Raw genomic sequence first — 21849 nt, 5'->3', positions numbered from 1 at the left:
TCTGCTCATCTCTTTAATTCTTTTTGACCACCCTCTAGCTACCCCAGCCCTACCTTCTACCACCTCATATATTTTTTATCTAAAATGGCAAGGTCACAGTATGCCAATTTCGCACTTTTCACTGACTTCTGTTCACCTCCCTCAAATAATTTTATATAGCCATCCCCAGGCTACCTACTTGCTGCAGGTTGACCAAGGGTATTTTGTAGTATGTGAATCAGCTGTTATATGTGGTAAATGAAGGTCATTGGTGATGTAACTGATGGGCAGTATGTCTCCCCCTCCCCCTCTCCATGCACCATTCCCCATGTAAAGCGCTCCAAATACAACCTTATATTCTCATTGTTATGCTATTATACTACCTTTCTATCCAATAATAATTGAACATATTGCCCTGGGGCTTCCATAGGAATTTATATGCCCTGGGGGCATATTGAGCAGTACAGATACCCTGAACCCTCAGATGCCTATTCTGAGCCACCCTAAATCAATCATATGTAATATACTCTCTATCCCTTGCTTTAGGGATGCTCTAGTGGGGGTATACCATGGGGGGGAAAGGGGGGGAATTTATCTCAATTACTCTACCATGAATGCATGTTCTGAGGATGTTACAGCCTATAGAACATCTCCCCCATCCCCAGTGAGCATATTACTGCCTGTCTGATGTGTCTATTTCACTTAGAGACCTCCCAGGAGATGGATACTGATGTTGGTCACCACCATAATCATCTGCACAGCACATTGTGATGCTCTAGGGCAGGGAACCATTGAATTGACCTCATAATATACATAACACACTACAGAACAGTATAATTAGCAAAATATTTGAGGGGAAACGGCCCAGTAACAGTGGAAACACCATGTTCATCACTGGGGGGCGGGACGGCGGGATGACGCCCACGGTGAGAACCATTACCGGATTTGGTAGTCGGCAATGATAAAGCAATGATGGCATTGATGGGACGCAACGGGTGTACGGCCAGCATTGATGGGAAAGGATACATCCCAATGCGGACAAAGTTATTCTACTACAAGTCTTAAGTAGTAAAAAGGTAGGGAGGTAATGAAAGTTATTGCCCAGAGCGCTGGAAAAGTGGTTTTGTATCTAGTTAGACAGGAACAAGCACATCGAGTTCCTATCTAACAGGACCAAACAACCGGGGTTCACGGGTGGTATTGAACTGAAAAAATCGCAAAGAATCTCGGATTTGGAATTTCCGCGTGTCCGGCGTCCGGCAAATGAATTTGTCAGCCATGCGGCAAATTCCGATCTTGACTTCAGCCGCAAGTTCCTCTGCTGCCCATTCGTCAAGAACTCTCTACATAGCGTGAATGAACGCGACTCTAACGTTGACATTGGCCTGATGGACAACCACGACACTGACACTTGGTAAGTTTACGGCTATGGTTATAGTGAGACTGAACAGGGAAAAAGATCTACAACTACAGTACACTGGTAGCTGTACAACTGCCTGACGACCACGACAAGGGAAAATGATTTGTGACGATGCGGACCGCACTGTAGCGCTAACGACAACGGGACGAGGGAACCCCTTCGATATTGAGGAAGTCCGCAACATCGACGAGGACGCCAACCACGACATCTCCAACGTATTCTACGCTGCACAGTTACACAAACCAGACGAAGGCCGCCCTCCGCCCTTGCGGTTAACACCAAAGCGCAAAAGCCAAACACCGCCGCTGTGGGCGCGTGTCTGGCCGTCGACACCATCTTTCGCTTCCACACCGATTGGACGATACCCTTCACACCTTTCGGAATAGCCCTGTGAGTTTTATTTGAATCGCAGCATGATACATTTTGATACTATGTAGATACGATATCTTATAGCCCATCCTTCGGATCTTCTACATACAAGTCCCCAGAAATGGCGATGCAATTCGTGCTACACGCCCCTCTCCTCCTAACGCCATTCAAAGTCCCCCGAGAAGCTCGCGTTGTCGAACCTGAAGACTGGTATTGGAAATCCCCGATGATGGAGACTAGTGGAGGTTGCTGGGAGGCTCGTTTGGGAGGCGCATAAGGAGCATTTGAAGGTGTGAGAGAAGGAGAATCTGGCGAGGACGTGAAGTGGGAGAAAGAGAGGAAGCAGAAACAAATGTATCACGGAGACCTCAGGCTTATAAGCACGTTTGCATACAGGTCGACAACGGCGAAGCGACGCTAACCACCTTGGGGACTGCCAGTTGGTAACCGCCGCTTCCACCTGTAGATACTCAGTCTTCTTGTATACCATACATATACATAATAGTAGTATTGAATCACTGTACATGTAAAATGACCATCTACGTGCACAGAAAGAGTGGAGATGATAGAGTTTGGCGTGCCGGATCCGCCAGTCCGCCGGACGGCCGGAATTTCCATATCCCAGATGTCCTCAAAAATCGCAGCACAAGGTTCTCAAGAGAAAATGGATCACCGAGATCACGTGAGCGCTTGCATCTTGGACCACTTTTATACCTACACCGTTGAGTGATCGTTTATTCCTTTGGGCAGTTGGACAAAGGCGGTTTGGATCTTCTGGTTGAGGTGAGTGACCCAAGATTGGGTCATACTGTATTCAAGAAAATCATGGAATCAAGTTGAAGGAAACGAGAATACCCCAATATTAGGACCCTGGGTCCCTGACATCTCCTCTACATAATTTTGGTGTGGTCCGAGGAATCTATGGCTCAGGCTACTGTGGAGTCTATAATACCCGATAATCACGAAGCTCCGTCGCTGTTTAGGCGTACCAGGTTACTCGACCACCTGCTTGAGCAAGTCACATTCTTTCGCGTCCACCCCTTCGCGTTCACGTTTATACCCCTTATTTTCTCTGGGATCTTTTATGCTTCAAACGGACGTTATCACGTCAGTTACGTGGACGCTCTCTTTCTCTGCTATTCTGCCATGACGGTGACCGGATTGTCGACAGTTGACTTATCGACTACCACGGGGTGGCAACAAGCTATCCTATATTTTTTAATGACTATTGTGGGTACTACGTACTTCTTCTTTCTTTTTGGGCTGACACGGAGTAGGGCGATTTTACGATTGTTGCTTGGGTCATGGTTCTGGTGAGGAAGTCAGTTGTCGTGAATATGGGTTGATGAGATATTGACACGAACATTGCATTATAGAAGGTTCTTCCGCACCCATTGCGAATATGTTGCTGAACAACGTCGATCACGACGAGGAAAACGAAGATCCATCTTCCCGACAATTTCCTCTCCAATCGCTGCATTCAAACAACGACAGCCCGTTCCTGTACAAACTCTGGATGAGGAAAGGTCAATTCCACAATTTGACTTCACCGGACCAACGCCTGGTGCAACACTGAATAATGGGCAAGGGAATGTCCTACCACCGATCAATGAACAGCCTGAAGAGCCCATCCTCTCTGACGTCCGCACCTTCTCTTCGTCACCTAGGCAAGCAAGTATATTGCTACCTTCACCAATAGACGAGCGGCGTCGATCTGAAACGTCGGTCTTTGCCACGGCCACAGGTGTCTCTCCACAAGTGGTCACATACCACCCCATGGTGTTGAGAGGTATGTCGCCATAGTTGGCGTATTCCACCTGCTTTACCCATACTTTACTTCAGAGGGTCGACGAGCTCCTTCACGAGGGGATACGAGGCGCACTTCTAACGGGCCTGGTTCTCCGATGAATCAAACAAAGTACAGGGGTCTCGGGGGATTTCCTGGTCCCCTGGAACTCGCTGACAAAGTCATCAAGTTTGCCGCTCCCGCTACCCATCGCAGATTGGAAAGAAAACTCACCATGCCCACAATAACAACACTAGAAGAAAAGTCTGTTCCTTGGCTGGAATTTGACGGGCTAGTTGTTGGACGCAACTCAAACTTTCACACGGAATCGTTGACGGATAACCAATTGGAGGAAATTGGAGGGGCCGAGTATCGTGCCTTAAGGCTTTTGAGCTACCTCGTTCCCTCCGTAAGTTTCTCAGCCTGGATTATTATCTTCATCTGACATCCTTTCAGTATTTTGTGGGTGTCCAGTTGTTGACCTTGATGATATTTGGACCTTGGCTGTGCGCAACCAAGACATATAACAATGTCTTCGAATCACAACCTCAGTTGGTGCCCAAAGCTTGGTGAGATATGAAGGGTGGATGGGACGTGAGGTTGGGGCTCATAAGCTCAGGTTTTCGTTGTTCCAGATCATGGGGGCGTACACGGGAGGTGGCCTGTCTCTAGTCGATGCGTGAGTCAGCCTCTTGCCATATATCGACACTGCCCTTCTAATGGACCGCAGTGGAATGGTGCCATTTGAGAAGGCGTATCCCATGATATGTAAGCCCATACCAATAATTCACCGATCCTCTATCTGACAAGTATTTCGTTGTCAGTTGCTTTGGGGTTCTCGATTTTGGCCGGAAATCATGCATTGGTTCGTTTCGTCTATGAATACAACGATGTGCGCCCCGCTTACATTGACTTGATTTTAGCCCATCTTGTTCGTGCGATCTCTACTTTCCTGCTGCTTGTGCACTAACTCCACTTCTGAAGCCTTCGCTTCGTCATGTAAGACAGCAGTTATCTATTTGTCCATTCAGTTCCTGACAAATCCCAGCTGGGTAGGTTCCAAGGTGTTTCCCGAGAATTCGGAGTTAAACAAGGCACTCTCATTCCTGCTGGATCATCCAAGAAGGTATAGTCGGCCCCACAAACTGTGAAGCAACCATCTCACAACTTTTCAGGTGCTTTTTGTATTTGTCAGTCTTCTCGATGTTCTCTTATCTTATACAAATGTTAACGAAAGATTTGACCCAGATTTCCGAGCCATCAGACATGGTTCCTTGTAATCTGTCTTGTATTGTTTAGGTACGCCCTCTGGTCCTCATATTATCTTTTCCTGAGTTGATATATGGCCAGTGTCATTGAATGGGTCGCGTTCCTAGTCCTCAGTACGCTTTCTAATAGTTGGTCATTCATCACCTCCTCACCCATGTAAACCAGATATCGGTCTTCCTGCATATGATAGCATACCAGTCGGACCTCGAGTCATCGCAGGTTTGTTCCAAGGTCTGGCAGTTCGTGCATCGGGTTTCTCGATCGTTCCAATCGCATCTCTTGCTCCTTCCCTGCAGTACGAGGTTGCATTCTGTCAAATTCCGTTAAATTCACTCAAACACTTTTGCTTTTGTAGATTCCTATACGTTGTAATGATGTACATCGCCGTGAGTTCTCCGAATGACCATCACCCTCAAAGCCTCACAATCAGCAAACTTATTATAGGTGTATCCTGTGCGTAAATCCTATCAATCAAGGAAGTGACCGCTTGATCAACATTCCCTGTTCCAAGGTCGCGATGAGCATTCGTGCTACAAATGTGTACGCATCATTAGGATATCGCCTTTCCTGAATGTCTTAAACGCAACCATAGATACGAGGAGCAGTCTCTTGGGGTGTTCGAAAGGCCACCTGATCAGGAAGATGAGGAACCAAATGATCTGGGCAAACTCGAAACCCGACGCGAACGGGTCGGTCGGTATGTCGGATGGCATCTGCGCCGACAGATGTCTATTGGTGTGTCCTTTCTATCCTCTTAAATATCATTGACAGTGCTGACCTTTAATGATAGATATCTGGTGGCTTGTGTGGGGAGTCTTCCTCGTTGCCATCATCGAAAGGAACAATCTCCTGGACGAATCTAAGAAATGGTTTGACATCTTCCGAATACTTTTCGAGCTTGTCTCAGCATTCGGAGGTATCGGCCTCAGTCTCGGTTTCCCAGATGTAAGAATGCCATTCACCGAGTCTGGACTCTGTCGCTGTCTTCTCATGTCTCATCCAGGATAATTTCGCGTTCTCGGGAACCCTGCGCCCTTTATCAAAACTTGTTGTCATTGTGATCATGTACGTCAATATCATATGGTCATGATTGAGGCGTCAGTCTGATGATCGATAGGTTACGAGGCAGGCATAGAGGTTTGCCCGTCGCTGTCGATCGTGCTGTCCTCCTTCCCGACGAACTCGTGGTTCATCATGGCCATGATGAATATGGCGACGAGAAGGCTATCACTTCAAATCCTTCCATTCCGACGCGACCGGGTAATTAACCTTGGTTCAGCCATGTGTTCCGTCAACACCTATCTTATAAATGATACTTAATTCGGCAGACGAACACACATGGAAGCCTTCGTCTTGAGCTGCTTCACAAGTCGTTTATGCATCTCTTTGAAAGGTTTTGTAAGGGCCATCATGTATCTTCTGATGTGGAAACCAGTGGATTTGGGAAGGGTTTGATCATTGGACTATCTTGAGATGGGCATTGTTATATAGGATAGTAAGACTTTCTACAAATTCGGGAATATATGACGTTGGTACAACTTCCACGATAAGCTACCTTGTTCAGACGCTCTGAGGAGAGACACGCCCCAGAAGAACCACTTCATTCAACACTGTCACCCTTCGTCGGTCTAATTCTGGGAATGGGGGAGGTGGGAGTGGGAGACTGGCATCTTGTTCAATTCTGTTTCGTTGTGGAAACAGGTTAACTGTCTGAAGTTGCTGCGATTGAATTAGAACGGTGACATACACAACATTGATGGACGCGGTCGTCTGCTCCTGAACGGGAACATCTCGGATAATAATGGCTTCGTCCACGATGGCGGTGAGAAAGACTCCAACAGAGCCAGCCTAGTCATCATTTATGGTCAACTTATCATTTGTCACCACGAGGAAAGGTCAACGCACAAGGACGGGGTTTTGGGGATCAGCAGGAGCTTCGACAGCCCCTGCGAAGGAGACGGAGGCGTGAGTCTCGTCGAATTTCTCGCCCCTCAACAAGTTCGTGAACTCGGTGCGGGAGATAGTGCACCCATTGACGGTGATGACAGCGTCCTTGGACAGGAATGCGTCGAGGGCCGTCTCAAGGGCGCTGGCTGTCGTAGCCTGGAAGATTGCAGTGAGATGGTTCTCGGTCCATTGAGAGAGGGGGAGGAGAACGATTTGAGTGGCAGTCATTGTGAAAGTAAGAAGATGTCTTGACCTCAAAAATCAAAAGGTGTCCTTTATATACCGTGAAGGGTATGCGTACCAGTGGCGTATGTTATGAGAAGAGCCTCGTGCTATGACCGTCACCGACAAGCGCGGTTCAAAGTCATAATTTATATATACATTTCGCCGCCCATGGAGTTTGTACTGCATCACGGAAAAGGATGAACGCCGAGCGGAAAGCTGCTTTCGTATTTTCCTTGGTTCCTTGTGACCGAATGTTAGGAGGGTGACTGGAAATTCTATGTCAATTGGCGTACTTACAGGTAGCGATATCAAGTCTTGATGGCAATCATGGTCACGGGCGTCCAACCGGCGAGTCAAATCGTTGAATTCGAATTCAACGCTTCAAACGCGACGTAGTTCCTAGGATTGAGCTGAGAGAAGACGGTAAAATGTGGGCGTGGCTTACCAGAAACGTGTCTCAAACGAACGGTTAGTCCAGTCACGTCACTTCCCTCATTTTATCGTCATTTTTTTAAAGGCGAAGAAACGCATCCATGTTCAGAATGGGAAGGGAGCCCACATCAACATCGTTGTCGCCATGAGCCCCAGCAAGCCGCCAGTTGATTTAAAATGGTCAGCGGACGCTGCGGACCTGAATCCATTCTGTGCCTCCCATGGCTCGTTTCGCCAAAGAGATCGTAGTAGACCTTCAGGGCTTCGGAAGTTGATAAATCCCCCTTGCTACCTGGCATAAGTTCGTAATGGCATATTCTCGAGATGAAAGTCAATGGTGTTCGACTGTTTGTTCCTTGAATGAGCTATGAGATGAAAGGCGCATAAAAGCCTTCTCTCAGGATGGCAACATTCGCGGATTTTTAGTCCATTTCCTGGTTGCGCTACTTTCGCCTTGTCAGAAGACTTTGAGTGGCCAGGTTTATCCCATTCAGAACATTTCCTGGGGTTGACTCGAGCAAGTTCATCTCGCAGACCGCTACATAAATTGTTAAGAATGAAGGTGCCAATTGGGTGCCAAAGGAAGAAACAGGAAATGTGCACTGCCACTTACATTCCACAAAAGCGGAATACTTACATAGGGCAACGTTTGATCAGTAATTCAACATGTCATTGTATTGACACCTGGTGAAGAACATCTTATACTAAACATCTGATCCGACAAACTCGACCCTCTCTAAAAATCACCTCACTTCATTGAAGAGACGACGACGCCAACTTAGGCGCTTCAAGCTTGGACAGCTCCCAGATGAATTACTGCGTTCAATTCTTTGACTTTTCTGTCCGGAGTCACTTTAGAGAGACTTTCACCTTCTGCAATTCTATATGGAAAAAAGTTAATCTGTCAAAATTTTGCTGGGATTAGACATGGAATGAAACAGTGACATACACCACATTGATAGAGGCAGTCAATTTCTCCTGGGGGGGAACATCGCGAATGATTTCGGGTAATTTAACGACGGCGGTGAAGAAGACGCCAACAGAGCCGGCCTAGTCACGACCATGCTTACTTCAATGTTTCTCATGAGGAGGAAAAAATCGACTCACGAGGAGAGGTTTCTGAGCATCGGCAGGAACTTCAACAGCCCCTTTGAAAGAGATGGCAGCCTGGGTTCCTGGGAACCTGGCTTTATTCAATTGTTCCGCGAGGTCAGCGCGGGAGCTAGTTTGCCCGTTGATGGTGATGAGAGCGTCCTTGAAGAGCAGGCTCTCAATTGTGTCGAGGGCGCTGGCTGTCGCGGTGGCCTGGATAATTGCGCTGAGGTTGAGCTCAGTCCATTGGGAGAGGGAGAGGATAACGGGTCCGGGGCCGAAAGACATTGTGGATATGTTTGCTGAGCACCAAACGAGAAAAGTGCACCCTTTATAAACAGTAGAGCACCAGGGCACGAGATACATTAGTACGGTTGTTGTCCGTCGAGGGCACCGTCAAATGTTCCTGCCAGCGTACGTCAAGTGGCGCCGGCCCCATGAATGTTCCTACTGGCGTGCTCCTCAAGATATTCTCCTGGTGGGAGCAAGTGTAGAAGAAGGTCATCTGTCTAGTTCCCGTGATACAAAGGTCAGGAGCTGTTCACCAATTCGGCCGATTTTTTTGAGGCGCGAATAACGGGGTTCTTTGTGCCTGTAGTGTCCTTTCAAGCTCTGACCGTTACAATGAGTGGAGGCTATGACGGCTCCAACTGACGTGCCAGCAGTGACGCTTTTATAGTTGAATGAACTGTAGACAAAGCGTCTATTATGGTTTCCTAGCACGATTGACAACCTAGGCCAGGAGCAGCTTTGACTCGGCATTGAAAATTGTTCAGAGTATGTAACAGGGCCATCGTAGAATGGAGTTCCTGGAATTACGCGATCAGTGGGGAGAAGGGGGTGAAATCCAACCTTGCGTCTCGCAACGGGCATTGTTGAACAACAAAAAACGATCCAGAACTGTCCATGCCCAGGACAGGATTTGGGTGATTTGGATGCGCCTGAAGGACCACCTTGAAATTACTTTCTCCAGCAATTGTCGGACCTGCTATCTGCACCATCGCTAGTTCAGCTGCCAGGGGAAGGGGTAAACCCACCTTGAGCTAGACGGAGTCGACCGACAGCTTTCAAAACTTCGTGCCCTCGTGCCTCAGCATATTCAAGACCTGATCCAAAATTGCATAACTTGTTCTGAGACAACAGTCAACACCTTGGTTTTCCACTGCACTCTGCGTACTTGCGCCACTAAGGTGTCTGTTTTGCTCGCTGTCTTCCCTTTCGCTGAACCCAGAATCTAAACTCGAACGAATAGCAGGGAACTCGATTAAAGTTTATGGGCTGCGTGTAGTCGAATTCATTTTGGCCACCTGAAGTTCCCCTGAATTGAGAACCGCGACTCGGAGCCTGCGTCGGTCAGAAATCCCAATTTGTCGCTCGGAAACATCGCACTCCGGCTTGGCGTTTTGGATCGAGAACGTACGACAATACTCCCCCTTGATTTTTGAAAACATCAAGGCCAACGTCGCTTTGAAGGTTGGCCAACATCGCCCTCTGTCAAACTTCTTCTTGAATATTCACATCATGGCTTTTGCATCCGGTGAATACACTCTTACAGCGGATAGAACACTGGATTTGAGAGATAAGCGGAGGGAGGGCGTGAAGTGCATGTTTAGCTTACTCGTCGTCCTGTTGATCCTCCTCGTGCTCGGAGGATCTACCGACCATTGCATCCTCTTGAACCAACCCCAACAATCATGAGTACTAAGGCTCATGACTATAGGCAGAGGCCGTCTGTATAGTCCCAATAAATATGAAGGCCAAAGCCCACTCCAAGTCAGATCATTTATCTCAACGCCCAAAAACAAAGAAGGGGTAGAATGCAAGTGGGGCTTACTATGAACGTCTACAATATTGCCTTAATCGTCTAGTTCATCTTCCTCGTCCTCCTCGCCACTCCCACCGCCCATCATATCATCCTCGACCATTCCAACCACCATGTCCATGGCAGCACGGGACATCTTCGGCATTGCACCTGGTCGCAGGAGAGGGTGATGCTCGGGTTTGAGCTCTTCTTCTTCCCCTTCTTCATCGCTGCCTTCACCATCCTCGCAGCCCTCTTCCTCATCACTCCCGTCACTTCCCCCAGCTTCATCGTCTTCCGAAGATGGAGAAGCAGATCCACCGTCTGACTCAGAATCAGAGTCCACAGCAAAATCGTCGTCATCGTCATCGTCATCATCTGCGGCCGCAAGCTGATTGATTGTCACTGGCCCAAACTGCTGTACTTTTTTCGGCTGCTTCGATTCCACATCCACGGCTTCATCCGTAGATTGACCTTCCGTTTTCCCAAAGAGATGACGATACTTTTTCACCCACCGATCAATGCCCTCTTGCTCCCGAGCGTCGACCATGCCAAACTCAGTCTCTTCACCCATATCTTCGTCATCCCCGCCGGTACTCCCACTTTCTGTCTTCCTGGTCAAAACGACAGAGCATGTCCTCCCGCTACCGCCTATGATCCGCACGCCCTCGCTCTTGCTAATGAGGCTCCCAACAGGCCAGAATTCGCATGGTTTGCTCTCTCCCCAGAGAATGCCTTCTTTCGTAAACCACAAACTCCCGGATTTGGCTGCGCGATAGGCTTCAACGCCAGGTATGTTGCCCGCCATAACATTGTTTCCTATCCCAACACAAGCGCTCTTGAACACGTCCACGGTCGGTTCAAAAAGTGCTATCCCGAGATGGGTAAAGAAGGCGTGGATGAAGGGTAGTGTTGTACTGCCTTTGGGGGAGACCTCGGGAGTAGGTTCAGAACCGGATTTGTAGGTAGTTACAGTGAAAGGTGGCGTGCTTGTCGCGTCAAGGCCGAATATGATCTGAGGGTTTTCAGGTGTTGCTGGGTTTGCGGGTTTTCCACGATCTGGGGTATCAGATGAAAGCAGTATCACAGTCCAGTGTGGTTTCGACTTTCCCCTCGTCGGAACGAGGAAAGCACGACGTATAGACGCACGAGGGACCGATCCTTCCGAGGCGCGTGTTGAAGGGTTGGTGAAGGTGATTGAATTTTCGCAAATAGTGATATCAACTTTTTTCCGAATGGGAGAGGTGGTGGATATAGAATGGAGGGTGTATATGGGGTTTCCATCTGTCGCGACTGGTGCTGGCGATATTCGCGGTTTTTTAGATGATTCGGACTGATTCTCTGCGCCATCATCCCTTGGCCGTTTGTTCTCAGAAGAATTTGAGCCCCAGTTCATCCCTTTCAGAAGATTTCTTGTAGTCAACTGCTTTTCAAACCACTCCCCATGAAATTCTTTTGGCGCCTCCGGCGAATGCTGGGCTCCACAGATGAACCGAACCAGATTTTCCAGGGCGGACTCAGTGGCTGGCGTAGCACATAAGCTGCGCAATTTCGCAGCAATTCCTGTAGGAAGACTAGGTAAAATGGCACGGAGGTACTCCGTTTCAGACGCCATGCTCAGTTCACCTGAGAAACGGTCAGATTGATATTGAAATTGAAATCAAAGTTGACGAACGAGGATCGAACAAGCCAGAAAGTAGTAGAAAGTCTCCGAAGGTAAGAAATCTCGAGTTCCAAGAGCCGAATCAGCTCTCAATCAGACTTTGTTGTGGGGACAAGACAGAGAGCAGTTTCGTAATTGTGAATGTGACCCGTGTCACGGGACTTGAGCGTAACGCGTCTCTTAAAGTGAGTTGAGGTAACGAGAAAGATAATAAGTAATAAAGCTATGTATTCATGGTCATGTAACCTGCGATGGCTGATCACTATACTTCGGTGTAGCGGCCTCAGCAGTCAAAGGCTCATCATCATCCAAAAACGATGAATGAAATCCAAGCCCCTTGGCTGATGTCCTACCCGCCAGAGCAGTGTTCTCATCACCCTCATCCTCCGTCTCCTCGCCGTCTTCCTCAACAACATCATACAATGCTCGTCTCCTAGGCGAGCGTGCCGCTGCCGCTCCACCATTCCCCACAGCGCCAAGTGGCACATCTTCCCCATCCAAAGCATTGTAACTGCTCTGAGAAGCACGTTTGCGACGCCAGAAGTACGTAGCTGTACCTATGTTGAGGAGGACGAGGAGCCCAATAGCACCTACAAGCGCACGCTGCTTTGATTTGGTAAGTGCCAGACTAGATAACCACCCCTCATCATCGGCTGCATTGGGTGAAGCCGTCTTTGACGGAAAAGCCACTTTCGTGTTCTCACCCGCTGCCGAGCCAGGTCCTCCATGAAGGAGGTCGGTAGGCTTCGCGTGGAGTACGCTGGTGGGTTCGAATATGCTGGGCCGAGAAGGAGCACCCTGCTGATTTGCTGGGAGGAGGTTTTCAACAAGCGGGACTTCATATTTTTTGGCCTTGGAAGGATCGATAGTGGTTCCCCAGAGGACCATATTCCAACCTAAGAAGTATCCCTTGCCCTCTGGTTCTTGTTGATCAGAGACTTTGATCGTCCATTCGCCGACAGGATTTTCGCCCCTAGAGTGGCTCAACAAGGTGTCCCAGGTTAAAGAAAAAGCTAAAATTCTCACCAGTGCTTGACGCTCATAAACTTCCAACCAGGAAAACCAGTCTTATCATCGTCTCGCTCCCTAGAACCGGCCAAGATACTGCGAATCCCACGCGGACTAACAATCTCCACCTCAACATCCCCTCGCCTTGTATGATCGATCCACACTTTCACAGTAATGTGTTCCAACGTCTCAAGATTATGCTCAACCATCATGTCCTTGGTGATCTTGATGGCGCTCTTGACAACACCATGGCCGATCCTTCGCCCACCAGTATATGTTTTCTTAGCGTCCATGGTACCTCCGTCGAGTTGGATGGTTTCAGTAGCAAGCCATGCTTGTGGTTTCACGAGCTTCCAGTCCTTTGCAACAGTGACATAACGATAGGCGTCGAGGACCCCAAACCCGTATTTGTAGCTATACATACGACCGGATGCCATCCGTTCCCAGTCAGGATCGTTGGGGTTAATCATCTGGGCCGTTTCGACGCAGAGGTATTGGATGTCGCGCCACGTAAGGTCCGGCCTGAGAGGGAATGTTAGAGGTGAAAGGTAGAGTGAAGAAGAGGTCATCAACAGACCGAGCTTCCAGCGCAAGTGCGAAAACGCCCACAGCATTGGGGGCTGCTGCAGATGTACCTCCGTGGTTTGTAGCACACTCGTTTTTCCCTCTGTCGGTTGTGACCTAGACATCACCCGAAGTAAAAAACCTGTTTCGTCATGTCAGGAGAGAACTCACGATGTACTCTCCATCTCCAGAGCTATACGCGACAATCATATTCGCCGCACAAGCTTCAGAGTAATACGGGTGAAGGCCCTTGTGATCCACTGAAGAAACGGTGACCGAGTAGATACTATTCGTGTACCCATCGAAATTGCATTGATCACCATATCCACCGCCGTTCCCACTGGCAAATACAAAAATGGATCCCTTGCCCTGCCTTCCATTGTTGATGCCATTCACCACAGCTTTCTTGACGAGGTAACCGGGTCCTTGCATCTTTTCGCCGTTGTCTCTTGGACCCCAACTGCAACTGTAAATGGAAACGTCCTGGTAACCGTAATTCAGTGCAGCTGCTTCGTCCACATCGGAAATCGGAGCTGAGAGAATCCGAAGACCAGCTACTTTTGAGTCATAGGCAATTCCAACGCCACAGACATCGTTTTTTATTGCAGCTATTTGACCTGCGCAGCGGGTCCCATGGTGATCACGGTCTGTTTTGGGTGTTGGGAGGGCTTCGTGGTCATTGAAATCGTAGGAATTGGCGGCGTCCTACACACTGTGGTCAGAAACTAACGGAAACGAAAAGGGCGAAACATACGAAGTTGGCGGCAAGGTCATCGTGAGTGTAATCCAACCCGTCGTCAATGAGCGAAGATAGGACGCCCTTGCCTGTCAAACCCATCTCCCACACACCAGTGACGTTCATCATGTGTTCTGGATCGTCCTCGTTGACTATGTGCCACTGTTGAGAAAATAGTGGGTCGCGTATACCAAAATCTTTCATGACGCTCTTCAAAGTGGGGAATCGAGGCGGACGAACAGGCGGTGGTGCCCGCTTTTCTCGTTGACGGAGTTCTTGTCGAGAAAGAAACCTTACAGAAGACACCACGCTGCGTGCGTGGTCGTTGTCGCGTGCCGCGAGGTTAGATGCGGCTTTTTGGCGGAGGCTATCGAACGCTGCAACCACTGGATCGGAGTCCCCTTCTCCTCGTTTATTAACCTCCGGTTTGGGTATCCGCACCAACCAGTGGTCTCGCAATTCTCCAGCCTGTTCCACGAGCTCGACGCCGAGCGCTCGAGCCACATCGCCTAGCGATGCACCATCCGGGGTATTCGGGTCGTGTTCCACGACATAATAATCATGAGTGTCGTAAGTGCGCCTTGCTGGTGTCGATCTGACGGTGTGCGCCAGCAATATAGATAAGAGGAGTGTCCAGCGGATATGCATCCTGTCCAACAGGACCCTGAAGAGGTACAACAAGTGAGAAAGACTTGAAAATGGCGAGGCAGCGATGAGAAAGCTTACCCTAGCGCTCGCCATCAAGAAAATGCACACAGCCATATCGGCCAAGTGCAACATCATGATGCGCAGTCCTTATGGGCACAAAAAAACGTGACATCGATATCCACAATCAAACTTCAACGACATCAGTTCTCTGGCATTGGCAAGCAAAACCCAGTCACCGATGGCTTTAATACAGCACGGTCTGCATTATTGTCAGTTTGTATGGCGGGTTTTGACTTTGGGTTCTGGTCGCCATCGTGCACGTGTCAACATATTAGCCATTTTTTATGTTGTCCGAAAAATTGGTACTCAGTCTTTCAAGACAATTTATGATTGAAAATAAAATACACGCCCATGAAAATGGCAAACGAGGGCCTGTAGTGCTCTCATAGGGGAACTTGAGCAACGACGCGACGTGTTCAAGTTGAGGGACACCTGGGGAGAAAATAAGGAGATGTAACCCTAGTAGATCTTCGGATTTCAAAGCGAATTCTGCCGTGGAGCTCCCGCCAACCTTACACATGTGCAAAAGAAACAATATTATAAAACTCACCAGCACTAGAATAAAAAGTATGAATGCTCCTGAATAGCGTGACTGTTTTCGGAATCCGATAAGCGGATCATTCACGGTTTCACCGCGGCAGAGGACCGCAGCTTAGGCTTGAGGGGATGTTAAGGTCGTACATCCTCTGAAGACATGGTAATTTTTTTTTGTCACCTAATTTACGACTGTGTCGTTGCACAACATAATTTGAAACAAGTTAATTGTGCATCGGCTGTCATTCTCAGAATGTGACTCTCGCACACCTCCCCGGGTTTTCGAATTGGGGAGCTAAGAATAAGACAATCAGCTTTTTTTTTTTTGAGCGACAAGGCCCATTTGATTTAGCCAACCTGACCGCAGCAGAGAGTGACAAAATTAGAACAAGTGTATCTTGAGCAATCCAAAGTTCAAAGGACTCGAAAGATAAAACGAGAGCGTAACATTGTAGTAAAGCCAGATTAATTGTGTTCATAACGAAGAAATCTTTTGATCCCATGAATTCAAGCACGCACGTACCAGACGTACTTACCTGGGTCAGCATTACAAAAATAGATAAGTATTAGAGACGGCAGTAAAATTATTTATAGCCTGTGGGAAGGTATTTATTCTGGTAACGCTGCCTCTCATCCTATTAATACCCCTCTTCGTACTTGCGGATCCTCCTCACAACGGTCTGCGCGATATCCTCGTCGACCTCCAAGCTCGTACAAGTCACCCCGCCAGTCCAGACGCCGAAAATAGCTCTAATAAGGCTTAGCGCGCTTATCTCCGGATATGATTACGCTTAATGCTGCCGTTGGGCTTGGCATTTTGATGCAGGCGCTTGTTGGTTTTGCTCAAATTACCGTTTACTATCAGCAAGGTCAACAGCCGTTGGCGAGCGGGACATCGAGTGCAACTTCAGCGAACTACACCGGCGCCGCAGCATACAATCCGACTGTTCTCAATCCACCCGCCCCGCCAAACCCTGCCATTACCACCAACTTTGCTATTCAGCTGCAGAATGGAGGAACGCCAGGAGCGTCAATACCGCAGACTGGCTCATTTTTTGGATTCTCTATAGAAATGTCTGTTGTTAACCAAGTTTGTGAGTAATTCCTTCGTGTCAGATCTTCGTCGATGTCTTAACTCTTTATTCAGTAGGAAAAAACTCGTTCGTTGATTTTGTGGTGAGGAGGCCAACGAGCTGACGATCCTTCAGAACTGTCCTTCAAGTTCCGTTTCTCAATCTGATGGCCAACCTTGCACAGCGTGTGGGCCGGGTAACTATCCGTGTCGGAGGAAACACGCAAGAGACTGCTGTTCTCGTCCCCAGCACCCCGGATGGCAAGATCCTCGAGAAGGATATCGCTGGCGCATCAAACCCTGTACGTCGTTTGAATTCGTCGAGTTTATTCTCCTTTAACCACAATCTCAGACACAAACGCCACCGTTAATATTTACGCCAGATTTCATTTACATGATGGGGAACATCTCAGCTCTCGTGAATATTCGATGGCATCTTGGTATACCCTTCAACGATACCTCTAACTTTCGCCTTGGAATCGCCGAATTAGGCGAGGCGGTTCTGGGCGACCATCTTATTGGGTTGCAAGTAGGAAATGAGCCAGATTTGTATGTGGCGCACGGTCATCGTCCATCGGTATGGCTCCTTTCATGAGTGGCTCACCTTGCAACTAATAGCTTTAGACCTACGGTCCCTATGATTATGCAGGAGAATTCAGCACACTTGTAGCAGCGGTGGCAAATGATAGCAATATTCCGAGCAAGAATCTTCTCATCGGCCCAAACATTGCGACAGGAGCTTGGACCCCAGAGATGGTATGGAACACAGGCTTCGTCGACGAGTTCAGCACCAACCTTGCATTCCTCGCTGTGGAACACTACCCCACCGACAATTGCTATGCGCAATTCGGAGTTGGCAGCCCTCAAGACCCTCAAACTCTATTCCCAACATACTTGAATCATGGAGCAGGGCAGGCCATCGTTGCTCCGTATTTGAATTCGACCGCTTATGCTCAAACGAAAGGGAAGCAACTGTTGATGTTTGAAACCAACTCGGCGTCTTGTGGCGGTTTTGCTGGTATCAGCGACTCTTTTGGTGCGGCTCTATGGGGCCTTGATTATGGCATGCAGATGGCGAACTCAAATTTCTCTGGCGCACTATTCCACGTTGGTGGTCAGAGCGTATTCTACAACGTAAGACTTCATTTCCTTAGGTTGTATTCCTTTTGACAAACCGTCCGCAACAGCCTTTCACTCGTAAGCAAATTTTTGTGTTTAGGCCGTCACAAAGTTCACCACTCTTCTATAGCACCTCCGACTAATCAATCCCTCTTCCACCAATGGACGATCGGACCCATTTATTACTCCGCTCTCGTTATGGCGGAGGCCCTCGGGCCCACGAACTCCTCTCAAGTCCTTGACCTTGTGGCCAATAGCAATAACACGTTGACTCCCGCTTATGCGATCTATGAGAACGGCAATCCCGTTAAGGTGCTTTTATTCAACTACATCACCGATCCTTCAGGCGCGAACACTATCACGGTGAACATCGCTATTGGAGGTGGTCAAACGGGTCAGGCGAATGCAACCCCTTCGCAGGTTCAAGTGAAGTGAGTGATGTATCATCTCAGACTTTGGCGACTCCTCGATTCTGCTAATAGGTATCTTCTTGCTCCATCGGTATCAACAAAGGGTAACTTCACATGGGCGGGTCAGGTAGGTGATCGTTGATCCATTCCTCCTTCACCGACTTAACTGCCACTCAGACCTTTGGAGCTAATTTTGAATCCGACGGCCGCCCACAAGGCACCCTGGACGTACAAACGGTGCAGTGCGATCAGACGGCGAATACATGTTCCATTACAGTCCCCGCACCGGGCGTCGCTCTCGTTTTCCTCACCGATGCCGCTTTGACGGAGGTTACCGACGCCGCTCCGTCCACGACATTCTCTACTACATTTTTAACAAAAACAGGAAACACTCTTACTATAGATCCGTCAGTGCTGGCGACGTCCAACGGATATGCGGCGATGGATGCCAACAAGGACAATCTTGGAAGCACGAGTAAGGGGAGTGTTAGTGCTGCGGAGGTGACTGGAAGATTGGAGGGTGGTGCTTTGGTATTGTCAGCGATTGTTTTCGGAGCTTTGATGGTGGGAAGAGGGTTGGTTATGTGGTGAACTAGACAATTCAATATTTATGATTGAACGGAACCAAGACTTATCATCGTTGTGTACATACTAGTTGTATATATACTTTGTTCATGCAGAGAACGCCATGCTTGGTTTCGGCCATTGTGGCCGTGGAGACAACGTGGAGACAAATATTTAGATTTGTTGAGTATGCTGAGTGAACTTTGTGGGTGTATTTGCTTCTACCTCCAGCGTAGCGTTCAAGCTGCCGCAGCGAACCTGCGCCTGGGGTCTTTGGCTGACAAGAAAGGACTTGAATTTCCAAAACCGAGAAAATGAGGGCAGCAGCCTCCTGCCTGGCGAGTAGCGACAAACCTCCCCTCAAGATTCTCGTTCGGCGGCGGAGAGTAGATTACTCGTTTCCTCAAACAGGATTCGAACTTGGAACTGCTTGGAAATTGCGACATCGAGTAAACTGCGTCGGTGCGGCAAAATCCGGCTGGCTGACCATGTCTGTGGAGAATAGCGGATACGGACACTGAGTTTGAAAAATATTTTATGTAATCGTCACATGATCAATGTTATCGTCTCTCTCAGCCACGACGGACTTAGATTCTGGATCACTACACGTCGAAAAACTGGGGGACCATCCTCAAACCTGTTTGGAAGCACCCGGGAACTTACAAGGTGCGTAACTCCCCAGAGACTTCTTTCCTCGCGCTGTTGCTGATGCAACCGACATCTGAACAGACCACAATTTGTACAGGAATTCACATCGGATATGGAAAACATTTTTGGGAAACCACTCAGGTGCGTAAGCTATCTCTTGTGATCATTGAACATACATACTCACACTCCTTCAGCCAAATTTCAGATTCTCGTTACCCCTCCCCATCTCTGGTTCTACTGACAATTTAAACTCCCCCCCTGCCGACCATCGCACGCTTTCAGCAGCAGAAGCTGTACCATCCGGCTCACCTTCCGTGGCACACATACCTTCTACGACTTATCCAAGCCCTCTTGCGGCCACCACCCCATCTGCTGCTTCACATACACCCCTTCTCGGACCTCCCGAGGCGGCTGTTTCATCTGGCACCTCATTGACTGCTCTATACGCAGTCACCACGCACCCCTACAGCCTCAACTACATTACCTCCCCTTCCTGAATGTAAACGCGACCACAATACCTCCCCTTCCCGAACCGAATGTACAGTACCTCATCATATTTGGCATATATATCATTTGAAAAACATATTACAAACATCAAGTTGCCTGTGCCCACAGCTAATATGCCATACTTGTATTACACTTATCCATGGCTTGTAGGATATATACCCCGAGGCGTTGGTCCATGGGTTGGCAGCTGGGAATTTATGGCCACGCTGTCGCCTACCAACATGTTGGAAATACCGAACATGCCGCAAGTGCACCCTCATTTGACCCTCATCAATTTCCCCAGAAACCAGAAAGTTTCAATGCCGTGATTGTGGGGGTGAATTGTCAAGGAATAAATGCAATGTAAGGTAGACGACAACCATACACAACCAACCCTCTGTGACGTGACATAACACTCCTTTTTTGGCAAACAGAAATGAGAAAAGTCGAAGAAAAGGCCATAACAATTCTGTGCATAAAGTTAGGGAAAATCGACGACCATAGAACTATTAGAATTAGTGCTCTAAAGATATATACAAATTTATAAAGTAGGAGAATGAAAATTGGGGGAGGAGATACGAAGATACTATGGTAGGTTCGGTCACCGTTCCTGAAGCTCAGATTGACCGTCAAAAGCCTTCGTCGCATCGAAATTTCGATCCAAAATTGACTATAATGAATTCCTAAAGGTTTCATATCTTGCGGGGGTTGTTGTTCTCTGATATTTGTTAGTTAAGACGCGTCCTTCAGTAATTGAACACCCAGAAATAGAATCCCCTCATTCTCCTTTGCAGTTTTAGCTTTTTGTTGTTTTATCACCTCTATGTAAGTTATATGCTCTGTACTGGAGGTAATTGCTTCGCTTACGCATGGTTCTGGCCTAATGAAGAGGATTTGCGCGTGTGCCTTCAAATTGACGCGTCGTGAAGTATTTTTGTTTCTTTTCCCTCAAATTTCGTTTTACCGCTTTAATTTTTTTTGTGCTCCATGAAATCTGCATTCGGCTCAGTTCTATGGTTTCCGATTAGCTGCGATTCGTGTTCAAAATATTCTAGGACATTATCTGTGTAATTGAGGCTTAAAATGGAAATGTCACGCTGTGCACGTGACGTTGGAAGGATATGGTTGTCGTCTACCTTAAGATGGGTTTCGAGGGCTGGGAATACCTATCTTATCATAGAGATATATATATCTGATCTGACCGTACCTTCTGTGTAATCTAAGCGAGTATCCAGCTTATATAACGCAAAATAAATCTAAAAGGAGGAAACAAACCCTGACTGATGATCTCGCAAATCTAAGCGAGTATCCAGTATCTCGCTTTCCTACAGCTTGCAAACACTCACAGAACGCACTGCCACAGCTCAGCAGAGTGTTCTACAGGTTGCTCGCTTGTGTGATTGCACGCCGTGTTGATATTGTGAGGTTAGGATCCTCCCTTCCTCCTCTTCTCTTTTTCTTTTTTCTTTTTCTTTTTCTTTTTCTTTTTCTTTTTCTTTTTCTTTTTCTTTTTCTTTTTCTTTTTCTTTTTCTTTTTCTTTTTCTTTTTCTTTTTCTTTTTCTTTTTCTTTTTCTTTTTCTTTTTCTTTTTCTTTTTCTTTTTCTTTTTTATTTAGCCCACAAACACCGGTATCCGGCCCAAAATCCTAGGCTCGTCCCCAGCCAGCTTTTCAATTACATAATTGACTTGTGTGACTCCTCAATTTGAAAAGCTGTCTGGTCACCAGGCTTCTAAAAGCAGCTGCTCATCTCACGATGCTTTTGTACCCAGAAGGAGAACTAAATATGTGATGGTTATATACAGTTGAGTGCAAAAAGAATGAAGGTTGGTTCATTTTTTTGGCTCTTTCTAAGAATCTATTGTACCTCAAATGTATTTGTGTATTCTTTTACATTATGTAGTTGTGTTACACTTCCCTTGGTATGGACTAATTTCAGTGAAAGCTGGGGCCTTGAGAAGGTTTTTATTCTGGAGGCCATTTTTGGCATCTGAAAAAAAAAATATGTGCTAACTGGA

At 47.7% G+C, this 21849-nt stretch overlaps 8 protein-coding genes across 8 annotated transcripts; 4 read left to right on the top strand and 4 right to left on the bottom strand.

Moving 5' to 3' along the window:
- Nucleotides 1–1497: 1497 nt before the first annotated feature.
- LACBIDRAFT_326077 (uncharacterized protein) lies at nucleotides 1498–2045 on the top strand (the record flags this gene model as incomplete). Its single annotated transcript, XM_001879918.1, has 3 exons — nucleotides 1498–1631; nucleotides 1652–1789; nucleotides 1853–2045. The coding sequence occupies 3 exons, from the start codon at nucleotides 1498–1500 to the stop codon at nucleotides 2043–2045; spliced, it is 465 nt and encodes a 154-aa protein (XP_001879953.1).
- A 254-nt stretch (nucleotides 2046–2299) lies between these two features.
- Nucleotides 2300–6091, top strand: LACBIDRAFT_326076 (uncharacterized protein; the record flags this gene model as incomplete). The annotated part of the gene is made up of 18 exons (XM_001879917.1): nucleotides 2300–2418; nucleotides 2519–2551; nucleotides 2752–3009; nucleotides 3145–3557; nucleotides 3611–3963; nucleotides 4011–4123; nucleotides 4174–4233; nucleotides 4285–4322; nucleotides 4379–4446; nucleotides 4478–4553; nucleotides 4586–4606; nucleotides 4989–5118; nucleotides 5179–5209; nucleotides 5268–5276; nucleotides 5378–5558; nucleotides 5614–5768; nucleotides 5827–5888; nucleotides 5941–6091. 18 exons carry the CDS (start codon nucleotides 2300–2302, stop codon nucleotides 6089–6091), a joined length of 2271 nt encoding a protein of 756 aa, XP_001879952.1.
- A 330-nt stretch (nucleotides 6092–6421) lies between these two features.
- Nucleotides 6422–6998, bottom strand: LACBIDRAFT_293844 (uncharacterized protein; the record flags this gene model as incomplete). Its single annotated transcript, XM_001879666.1, has 4 exons — nucleotides 6422–6453; nucleotides 6484–6504; nucleotides 6571–6671; nucleotides 6729–6998. Coding segments are annotated over 4 exons (423 nt in total), but the record flags the coding sequence as incomplete, so codon positions are not given.
- A 1216-nt stretch (nucleotides 6999–8214) lies between these two features.
- On the bottom strand, nucleotides 8215–8807 carry LACBIDRAFT_326074 (uncharacterized protein; the record flags this gene model as incomplete). The annotated part of the gene is made up of 3 exons (XM_001879665.1): nucleotides 8215–8308; nucleotides 8377–8477; nucleotides 8535–8807. The coding sequence occupies 3 exons, from the start codon at nucleotides 8805–8807 to the stop codon at nucleotides 8215–8217; spliced, it is 468 nt and encodes a 155-aa protein (XP_001879700.1).
- A 1568-nt stretch (nucleotides 8808–10375) lies between these two features.
- On the bottom strand, nucleotides 10376–11935 carry LACBIDRAFT_318835 (uncharacterized protein; the record flags this gene model as incomplete). Its single annotated transcript, XM_001879664.1, has 1 exon — nucleotides 10376–11935. One exon carries the CDS (start codon nucleotides 11933–11935, stop codon nucleotides 10376–10378), a length of 1560 nt encoding a protein of 519 aa, XP_001879699.1.
- A 285-nt stretch (nucleotides 11936–12220) lies between these two features.
- Nucleotides 12221–14939, bottom strand: LACBIDRAFT_248825 (uncharacterized protein; the record flags this gene model as incomplete). The annotated part of the gene is given in 7 exon segments (XM_001879663.1): nucleotides 12221–12956; nucleotides 13010–13513; nucleotides 13569–13672; nucleotides 13727–14260; nucleotides 14310–14499; nucleotides 14528–14583; nucleotides 14601–14939. 7 exon segments carry the CDS (start codon nucleotides 14937–14939, stop codon nucleotides 12221–12223), a joined length of 2463 nt encoding a protein of 820 aa, XP_001879698.1.
- A 1414-nt stretch (nucleotides 14940–16353) lies between these two features.
- On the top strand, nucleotides 16354–18725 carry LACBIDRAFT_234059 (glycoside hydrolase family 79 protein; the record flags this gene model as incomplete). The annotated part of the gene is made up of 8 exons (XM_001879916.1): nucleotides 16354–16631; nucleotides 16742–16907; nucleotides 16958–17182; nucleotides 17230–17739; nucleotides 17793–17802; nucleotides 17855–18155; nucleotides 18207–18261; nucleotides 18312–18725. 8 exons carry the CDS (start codon nucleotides 16354–16356, stop codon nucleotides 18723–18725), a joined length of 1959 nt encoding a protein of 652 aa, XP_001879951.1.
- Nucleotides 18726–19255: 530 nt separating this feature from the next.
- Nucleotides 19256–19843, top strand: LACBIDRAFT_318832 (uncharacterized protein; the record flags this gene model as incomplete). Its single annotated transcript, XM_001879915.1, has 3 exons — nucleotides 19256–19364; nucleotides 19444–19487; nucleotides 19541–19843. The coding sequence occupies 3 exons, from the start codon at nucleotides 19256–19258 to the stop codon at nucleotides 19841–19843; spliced, it is 456 nt and encodes a 151-aa protein (XP_001879950.1).
- Nucleotides 19844–21849: the final 2006 nt, after the last annotated feature.

Source organism: Laccaria bicolor, genomic scaffold, assembly GCF_000143565.1.
Source record: "Laccaria bicolor S238N-H82 LACBIscaffold_9 genomic scaffold, whole genome shotgun sequence".
NCBI classification, from domain to species: domain Eukaryota; kingdom Fungi; phylum Basidiomycota; class Agaricomycetes; order Agaricales; family Hydnangiaceae; genus Laccaria; species Laccaria bicolor.
Note: the sequence above shows the minus strand (reverse complement) of the source record. Positions and strands in the feature narration are given on the sequence as shown.